The sequence below is a fragment of the Bombus flavifrons genome, chromosome 2 (assembly GCF_040668555.2).
Source record: "Bombus flavifrons isolate JBK064 chromosome 2, iyBomFlav1_principal, whole genome shotgun sequence".
Taxonomy (NCBI): domain Eukaryota; kingdom Metazoa; phylum Arthropoda; class Insecta; order Hymenoptera; family Apidae; genus Bombus; species Bombus flavifrons.
In genome coordinates this window covers 9,148,420-9,158,250 of record NC_138443.1, presented here as the reverse complement: position 1 = coordinate 9,158,250, position 9,831 = coordinate 9,148,420, and the positions used below count along the sequence as shown (strand labels likewise).

The following is a 9,831-nucleotide window of genomic DNA, read 5'->3' as shown; positions in this document are numbered from 1 at the left end:
TTACGATAATCCAAGACTAAGTTCAAGACGTAGACATTTTGTATCGAAGATCGATATTTGTAAGTATACAAGCAATGTCATTTTGCTAATTACAATGTTATGTTAATGTAAAAACCATCATAGTGTTGAGTGAGAAATGTATGGAATTCAAGTCAATTTAAGAAAGCAAGTCTTGCTTCCAAATTTTCACAACAATTCTTACTCTTAGGTAAGTGATATTTTAATACTGTCATTTAGAAGAAATAATTGTAAAATTACTTAATATTTGATTATTTCTTATTTATTATAATCTTTATAACATTATAAATTACATTTAAAAAAATGTAGAAATTTTTATCTTTTGGTAGCGTTATATACTTAATTATTAAATTTGATTTTTGTAAAATATTTTATGGGCATATAATACGTATATTCAATCTTTTGAATACTATATTAATCTTAATTTTATTTTAGCATAATAGGTTTATATATTCATATATCCACTTACATAAATACGTATATATATACATACACATATATTTTATATTAATATTAATTAACTATGTTTATAAACATATTTTTTATTTTTAATCAATGAGAAATTATTTATTAAAAAAGAATGGTTTGTAGCTTTTTAATTATAAGTTTTATATGTTAATGTAGTTTTTGTGAATTTATTTAGAATATTACGATAACAATGTATAGTTCCATTGTAGTAAAGGTTACTAGTTTATAAAAATAATAATTGTACACATAAGGCATAAGTTATTTTATAAAAGTACTATGTAATTGTTTTGTTTTCACAATATATAATTTTATATTATACATTGTGTTATATCGCGGTGTTTTGAATAACCCGCCATTTAAACTGTAGTTAGTTCATTTGACTCAAGAGGGTATATGATCTTTAATCGTCGTTGTAAAGCTCCTGTCTACGTAATCGTGCTAGTGATTTAGTATTAATCTTAACGAAGATTCAGAAATATATCGTTCATGACTATTAATAAATGAAAGAAATATTGTGAACTAATTTTTCTTCACGTCAAAGAGAATTTGCGCTGCAAAGTGTTTTGATGCATATTCTGTGATATATTGTCTCCGTTAAATGATCATATATCGTAATAGTTATTCTAAGTGTTAATTTATCGGGTCTGTTGTTTTGATTTATTAATGACATTTGAATTTTAAAATACAATCAAGAATAATGGGTGTTGGCCTCAAACCATTAGAGTTTACGGATTGCTTAACTGATAGTCCTTACTTTCGAGAGAATCTTCATTATCATGAGCGTGAATTGGAGAAGACCAGCCAACAAATTAAACGGCTCATCAAAGAGGTCAAAGATCTTTTATTAGCTGCCAAAAGTAAGTCTATTTGTCACAAGGTTGATAAGGTTCTGTGTACACATGTAACAGCTGCTCTTATTTTATTCTATTTTACTTTCATGTTTTCCAGTAACATATTTTAGTTACAAAGTTATAACATTGAACAATTTTTTAATCAACTATATTAGTTGACACTAAATTTTTTCCAAGGTTTAGGTTATTTTTTAATTTATGATGTATGTCATTCATATTTTGTAATATAAATATATTTGATTTGTGCTACTATACATATAGATTATACTAAATTTTAATTTTGTTTATTATTTTTGTCATATCATAAACTATGTTATAATATCATATGGAATAATGTTATATTTCATTATAATTGTATTTTTACCATTTATATAATTGAAGATACAAGTAATAAGGTTCTGAATAAATATATTTATTGTAAAATCTATTATCATGAAAATAACAGCTATTAACTTATTTAGATTTGTCCAGAGCTCAGAGAGCATTTTCCAAAACATTGCAGAATTTTAGTTTTGAATGTATTGGAGAAACTCAAACTGAGGACGAAACTCACATATCACAAAGCCTTAAGGAATTTGGTAAACTTATTGCATCAATAGAGGATGAAAGGGATCGCATGGTATGCAATGTTTTTAGTATATAAATATGTTTTATATTTATTGGAAAGACTATCCTTGAATGAAAGCAATTCATATTATAATATTTGTTATAGTTTTATTAATTTGTTATAGTTCAATTCCATAATATTTAACAATAAAAATTAAATTTTATGTTTGGTATAAGAAATCAAAAATTATAATTTTGGTAAAAGTTTACCATAAAAGTCCTAATACAATTTTATGTACCATATTTTTTATTAAACTAGTAACTAAAATATTTAAAATGATATATTTTTTTTATATTTTCTGCAAAAAGACATTGTTGTGTATGATTTATTTGTTTATAAAAATATAATAAGTGTTACTATATATAAAAACTCTGTTTTTATAGAAGGAGCACATCCTGGTTATTTAATGGTATATCTTTTGAAACATATTTTCAACCAAAGTTCTTTTTATAATTAAATTATATTTATTTTTTCAATATTTTTTAAAAGTAAACAATTTAGTATATTACAATGTACATATTTCTTGTCATGTTTCTGAATGCACACACAAATAGCTTTTATTTTTGAATTACAAAAGAGCTTTTAACATTTACATTAATATCTTCTTCAAGGGACAAGTAAAAATTTTATATATTATTGCATGTAACTGTTATATACATATAACATATTTTTATAAAATGTTTCAAGCATTTAATGCATATAAAAACAAAGATTAAGTATTCTTAGCACTACTAACATGTTAGTAACATTCTTTAACAAGTTATATATTTAATAATTTTTAATGCATTAGGTAAGTTGCATATTTAATTATCTGTTACAAAAAATAAGTTGTTCCCCAAATAGTGAAATAACAGAATGCTGTTATGCTTGTTTTTCTATAGCAATGTCAATGCTTGTGTGTATGTGTGAACATAGGACACATACATGCATTTGCATTCATTTTTAAACAAGGAATGTGTCTTAGTAACTCTTTTATAGTTCAATAATTTTGTACTTAATCTTCTATTTTAGTATTGATATGGTACAAGATTTTAGGATGTTTAGAATAAATAATCAGGATTGGATGATTGAATCTAGTCCCCATTCTGAATATAAAAACACAATATTGTTCAGTTTAGTATTTAGTGCTAAAGTAGTTATAATAAGCTTATTCAGGTAAAGTGCGTTAATAAGTCATATATTTTCTCTTACTACTAATGTATGTGTGTGTTCATGCACATAAATACATAAATGTTATGATACATAAATGTGTAATAAATGAAATAACTAAGTTGTAGCTTAATCATCTTATTTACATAAATTGTCTACTTCGTATTATATAAATCTTTTTATGTTACTATTATTTAATGAAACATATTCTACATATGACTTTTATATAAATACATATATTAATAAAATAATTTCTAATACATTTCATTTATGTATCAAAAAAGCAATTATAAAAATTTGCAAGAAATTGAAAATCTGTAGTTAAAAATGTATTCTAAATAAAATGTCAACAAAGATTAGAGTTATTATAATCAGTACATTGTTTAATATCCTTAAAAAATTATTTGATAATCACAAATTTTAGATAAACTATGTCTTTATCATACGAGGATATTATTGTTATCACCTTAAATACAGAAAACATGTTTATTGTTTCAGTTTAAAATAAACGTGTATATTATTTATTATTATACAGAGCACTCTAAATCTCTTGTGGACAATTGAGTGGGAGGTGATTCTACATGTGAAAATGAATCGAAAAGAAAGAATATTTTCGTCCAAGGCCCCGTTTCCGAAAAAATCAAGTTTGAAAATTCGGTTAAGTATCGACTAGATATGAATAAACAATTAGCAGGAGATTATTTGTTATTACGTGTGAAAATAAGTCAAAAAAGTAAAACGAAATTTTTCCGCTTAAGGCATTATTTTCAAGAAAACTAAGTTTGAACATGCTTAGTTAAGAACTGGTCTAATGCACGCGCATGATACATTTTAAAATTTATTTTTCTTGAAAACAAAGGATTTTATACAAAATTTGAATTCTACATTTTTTACTTATTTTCATATATATTTCAATCTTGTGTCGATTATTATTATATTTCTGTTTAGTCCGCAATTAGTTAAATTCCGAAAACGGGGCACCATATGAAAAAAATGTATTCTTTCTTTTTGATTAATTTTTACATGCAGAATCATCCCCTAGTCGATCGTTCACGAGTTGCAGAACGCCCTGTATATATTATATAATATTATTTTATGTTTTCTATAATGTTGCTTTTGTAATAAACATTGGCTGTATATCTCACAATATAATTATTTAGTTTCTCTGTATATATACTTGTATTATGATTTAATTTCACTTTTTATTGTTTCTTATTATGATTAACTTTATTTATATGATATATGTAGTTGTGCATATATGCACATATAATTCCTAAAAGTTATATAATTTTATTTCTGTATGTATTTATTTCAGTACAAGACAAGATCACTGCTTACTGTGATTCAATGAATTTTAAATTTATTCTTTTATAAAAATTTTACTTTATTCAATAACTTTTATTTTTAGCTTGAACGTGCTTATGATCAAATTATACTCCCTTTGGAAAACTTTAGAAAAGAACACATTGGAGGCGTCAAGGTAATGTAAAAACTAGTAAATTAAATTTCAAAGTTAATGTGTATAGTACAATCTTTTATTTATGAAATAATATGAAACTAATATATTAATAGGACGGAAAGAAGAAATTTGAGAAACAAACTATTAAATTTTGTCAAAGCCAAGAACGCTACTTGAATTTGTCTACCAAAAAACAAGACAATGTTCTTCAAGAGGTATAAATATTTACATATTATAAAAGCAAAATATTTATAGTACTTGATCTAATAATATAATTACTTTTAGGCTGATGCAACACTGGAAATGGCTGAAAGACATTTTTGTCAAGCTAGTTTAGAGTATGTGTTCTTGCTTCAAGAAGTACAAGAACGTAAAAAATTTGAATTTGTGGAAACTGTAAGTTTTCTCTTTTTATATGTTTTTCATTAAATTATTATAGATTTCAAATCAAGAATAATTAAATATTACAAGTTACAAATAATACTATTTTTTCCAGTTACTAGGTTTTATGTTTGGTTGGTTAACATTTTATCATCAAGGACATGAAGTTGCAGAGGATTTTAAACCTTATATGACTGAACTGCAGCTAAAAATACAAAAGGTTAGTTCTCTCTTTACTTTGTATTTCATTGCTTAAAAATATATGAAAAGCATTAGAAGCACGATTCTAAAACTGATTACTTACATTAGCACTATTCAGATGACAACAAAGTTGCTTTGTGCATTATAACATTGATTTATATAAATCTATGAAATACATTGTGCATTGTTGTTTCACATTCTATCTCTTATATATCTTACAATTTATTTATTGAATTACTATACAAAATTTGGAAATGAAAATTTTATCATTTTATTATAATATAAATTACTTTGTTAACTTATGTTATTATAAGAATGTGGTACAACATATTCCAAATATTTTGAGATTATTTGGGATATATAATTTGGGTACTTTTAAATGTCTTGTTATGCACTTTGAAGTATTTTAATATTAGTAATTCTCTCATAATTGATTTGGTTGTTAATGTTCAACTACTTGTAGATATACTTAAATGTAACTTCTTACTAAATTATTGTGTGGTGCAAATATTATTAGGATAACAGCATGATAAATAGCTTACTAATTTTCAATTTTATGTGTGTGTGTGTGTTTTACAAGACTAGAGAAAATTTCCTTGCTACCCGGGATAAAACAGAATCACTTATGAATAAAATGAAGGATATGAAAAAGGTATGTGATATATTTTTTATTATTTTTATCATTTAATTTTAATATACATCATTGTTATTTACAATGCATAAGAAAATGTGTTATTAAAGCATAATATGTAAAATTGATTAATTAATTCTAGAAATGATTGAATTATGAAATGAATGTTATTGTATAATGATAAAGTTAATAGTAATATATAATGGAAATACTAGTAATATTTTCATTTTGTAGTCTGCTGTAGAAAGTGGGGTCAATAAACTATACACACGTGAAGGTTATTTGTTTCTAATGGAAAAGAGTAAATATATAAAGTTTTATGTAGTTAATAAATGGAACGAATATTTATTACATATTAATATAATCATAAATCTTTATAGAGGCATTTGGCACAACATGGACAAAACAGTATTGCACATATCAAAAGGACAAAAAGGAATTTACAATGATACCTTATAATCAACTTACAGGAAAGTTTGTAAGTAAACTTTAGGTTTTCTAAAATGAATGTTGTTATGAATGTACTATCAAGAAAAAGCATTCATCAATATTGTCTTAACTTAATAGAGTAGCAAAGAAGTTTTTACATTGGCATCTTGTGTACGTCGTATGTCAGATACAATTGAAAAACGATTTTGCTTTGATATCACCACTATTGATAAGTAAGTTCAATTCATAATAATCCATAATACAAATATTTTTACATTACATTTACAATTCTTTTATTTTCTTAGACCTAATGTAGTATATACATTCCAAGCGCTTTCTGAAGAAGATAGAAAGTTATGGCTTGATGCCATGGATGGTAAAGAACCAGTAAGTAACAATTATTATTGGATTCCTACTGCATTACTTTTTAAATCGAGAATGATTGAAAAAATTGATACAGTATGTATATTTATCATTCCAGAATTATCCTATAGTAGGTGTATCAACCAAATCTGAAGAAACCACCTTAGATGAAACTGGTTTCATGTTCGTATCAAAATGCATTACAACGCTCGAAGAAAGAGGTAAGTTTGAGGTAGCAATTTACATATTTCTTAACTATCTTATTTTAAAATTTCATCAGAAAATTACTTTAATATGATGTATTACTGTTCTAGGCCTTGAAGAGCAAGGTCTCTACAGAGTCGTTGGTGTTGCTTCCAAAGTAAATAAACTTTTAGCTATGGGATTAGATAGAAGGAAACTAGAGAAACTTAATCTGGATGATCGCTTTGAATGGGAAAGTAAAACTATTACTAGTGCACTCAAAACATATTTGAGGACGCTATCTGAACCGTTAATGACTTTCCGATATTATAATAGTTTCATTTCAGCTGCGAGTGCGTATAGGTATTCTCTATAATATTATTTTATTTGAAATCTTTAAATTAAAAATACTATCTTTTTTATATTAAATTTCTATAAATTAAAAAATATATTTTTTAATTATATTTTTCATTTTTATTATACTTTTCAACAGAACAAGAAATCAAAGAAGCACGTATCAATGATATTCATAATCTTGTTTATCGACTCCCAAAAGCAAATTTCAATATGCTAGTGCTTCTTATTAAACATTTGTACAGGTATATTAATAACAAAGTCAATTTTATTGAATATTCAAAATTGTGTAATTTTTTAACCTAACTATATGTTGTAGTGTGGCGAAAAAAAGTGATAAAAATTTAATGACTGTCGGTAATTTAGCGGTATGTTTCGGGCCATCCTTACTGCGACCAGAAGAAGAAACAGTAGCTTCTATAATGGATATTAAATTTTACAACATAGTAGTCGAAATTTTAATTGAAAATTGTGAGAGAATAATTGCTGGTCCACCACAAGATACTGTACGCTCAGCACAAAATACCATTCCCTCTCGATCACAACGTGTTAATGTAGAAGATGGGTCAACATCTTCTGGTAATGGAACTCCTTTCCTAAGGTATCCAGTACATGCTAATATATCTTCACCACATGGACATGTAAGTTATATATTAACTGATTTTACGTTTCAAAGCATAAAATAAACTTTTTGTCGATTATACGATACATACATTATTCGAAATCAAATTATTTATACAGCTTGGTACTAGATCATACTATGATAGCCCACTAGCAGTTGTTACTAAATCATCTTCTATAGATGAACGAAAAAATGGCGACTACGAAGAAACAGAACATACAAGTCACAGAATGCCGACATATTTAGATAGTCGAAGTGGACGTGTTAAATTAACGAATGCAAATCTTATATATCATTCTGCAGATAAAGGTTATTTTAATTCTTTTTCAAAATGTATTTGTTTATCTGCATGATTTATAATTTAATAATTATAAATAATTATATAAATTCAGTATTAACCAGTGGCAATACGAGTAGCTCGAGTGAATCAATCGCTTCTGATCCACACTCATTTTCATCTGACTTGCCAGTAAAACAAAAACGTGGTTCTATGATGTCTGTACATTACCCGTCGGGTTACACTCAACGAAACAATCCATCGGTATCTGTGTAAGTGCCTTTTTATTAACTAAACATTTTAATTTCTTACTTGAATGTACTTTTAATATGCATATAATTTTATTTGTAGAGTTAATACATCACCTAGCAGTGGACGTTCAAGCCCTGGACAAGTACCTGGTATTTGGTAAACATAAAATTCTTATTAAACATGTTCATCACAATTTGTTATGTATATATTTTCAATATATTTTCAATTTGTTATATATATATTTATATCAATATTGATATCATAATGAAAATGATATCAAATAATGCGTTATTTAAGAATATATTTTTTCTTACAGGAGAGTCCGCACTTTGTATGCTTGTGTGGCCGAAAGCGATGGAGAATTGTCATTTGAACCAAATCAAATTATTACAAATGGTATATAAAATTTAGTACATTTAATGATTGCACATTAGAAAATTGCTTTACGAGTAAAGTACTGACATAATATTTAATTATAGTAAAGGCCTCTTTGGAACCAGGATGGTTGGAAGGTACATTAAATGGTAAGACGGGATTGGTCCCAAAGAATTATGTTGAACAATTGCCTTGAATTTGGAAAAGCCAAAGAGTGCCTACATTGTTTTTACATTGCATAATTCGTAGGGTATGTTTAGTACTATTGCCTACTGAAACATATGTTCACGAAAACGGGAATGCTATGCAATGACATTTGTGAAATATAATGTTTTCTATTTAAATTCCTTTGGGTACAATTTACATAGTCAATTACACACACGTGCGCACGCGTGCTCACACATACACACACATACAAACATCTTTATTTATTAGGAGCCTTTTTGCTCAAAAACGTCTATAGTGTATATAATCACTTGTAGAAAAATTTATATATATCTACATATATAGTGCTAATATATTATATGATATTTAAATATATTTGTACTAAAAGATATTGATCCAGTATATAGCTTTTAGATCTCATAGGCAATAATATTTGTTTATAGTGCGATAATCTCCATGCGTAATGTGCACGTATGTGTACACACATATAATATCAAAATGTGATAAAATAAATAAATACCAAATACAATCAGAATTTTTAATAAAGATTTTAATAATATAAAGACTACATTAATTTATAATTAAATATATTACAAAAAAAAATGTATACGTATTTGTAGTTTCCTAAATAATAATCTTACGTTTCAATTTTAAAAATTAGATAACTTATGTGTAAAACTATTAAATAAAATAATGTAAGGAATGTATTTAAAACATCACCTTATAAAATATGTTAATTTATTCATTACTGACTTTTATCTTTAATAGTAATTAAAATAGTATATTCTTGCAAAATAAAATTTTACATAACGGAATAAGTTTTTATCTTAAAACACTCTTTTAAATGTTTTATAACAATTAAGTTGTAATAAACACAATTAACAGAATAATAGTTAAAATGATGTTCGTTATTTAATTTATCAATTAATGTAACAAGATTTTGTAACTTATTTTTTCTTTCATTTTTAATATTTAATATCTATTAAGTACTTTTTATTTTTATTCCATATGAAATTTAGTTTAAAAAGGTATTATAATTTATTATC

General features: G+C 25.5%; 1 protein-coding gene across 6 annotated transcripts; it reads left to right on the top strand.

The window, feature by feature from the left end:
* The first annotated feature begins 40 nt into the window (after nt 1–40).
* Graf (GTPase regulator associated with FAK) lies at nt 41–9,456 on the top strand. 6 transcript variants are annotated; one of them, XM_069131688.1, is made up of 21 exons: nt 41–208; nt 1,180–1,343; nt 1,799–1,956; nt 4,502–4,573; nt 4,666–4,767; nt 4,838–4,948; nt 5,049–5,153; nt 5,715–5,786; nt 6,000–6,066; nt 6,146–6,243; nt 6,333–6,427; nt 6,500–6,581; nt 6,655–6,778; nt 6,872–7,093; nt 7,234–7,339; nt 7,414–7,735; nt 7,836–8,025; nt 8,109–8,265; nt 8,345–8,401; nt 8,562–8,641; nt 8,725–9,450. In XM_069131688.1, the coding sequence occupies exons 2-21, from the start codon at nt 1,184–1,186 to the stop codon at nt 8,814–8,816; spliced, it is 2,472 nt and encodes an 823-aa protein (XP_068987789.1). In that variant the 5' UTR covers nt 41–208; nt 1,180–1,183; the 3' UTR covers nt 8,817–9,450. The 6 variants fall into 6 exon arrangements, with proteins under 6 accessions (XP_068987789.1, XP_068987793.1, XP_068987792.1 ...); XM_069131689.1 differs by lacking the exon at nt 41–208 and adding an exon at nt 900–1,097; XM_069131692.1 differs by lacking the exon at nt 41–208 and having other exon boundaries at nt 898–1,343; nt 8,345–8,394; nt 8,725–9,456.
* Nucleotides 9,457–9,831: the final 375 nt, after the last annotated feature.

Excerpts from the sequence above, each read along its gene's own strand:
- Graf (XM_069131688.1), top strand. The coding sequence starts at position 1,184 with ATGGGTGTTGGCCTCAAACCATTAGAGTTTACGGATTGCTTAACTGAT. Across the intron at positions 6,244-6,332 it reads ATCAACTTACAGGAAAGTTT|AGTAGCAAAGAAGTTTTTAC; the intron begins GTAAGTAAACTT and ends TTAACTTAATAG. Across the intron at positions 6,582-6,654 it reads CCATGGATGGTAAAGAACCA|TATGTATATTTATCATTCCA; the intron begins GTAAGTAACAAT and ends AAATTGATACAG.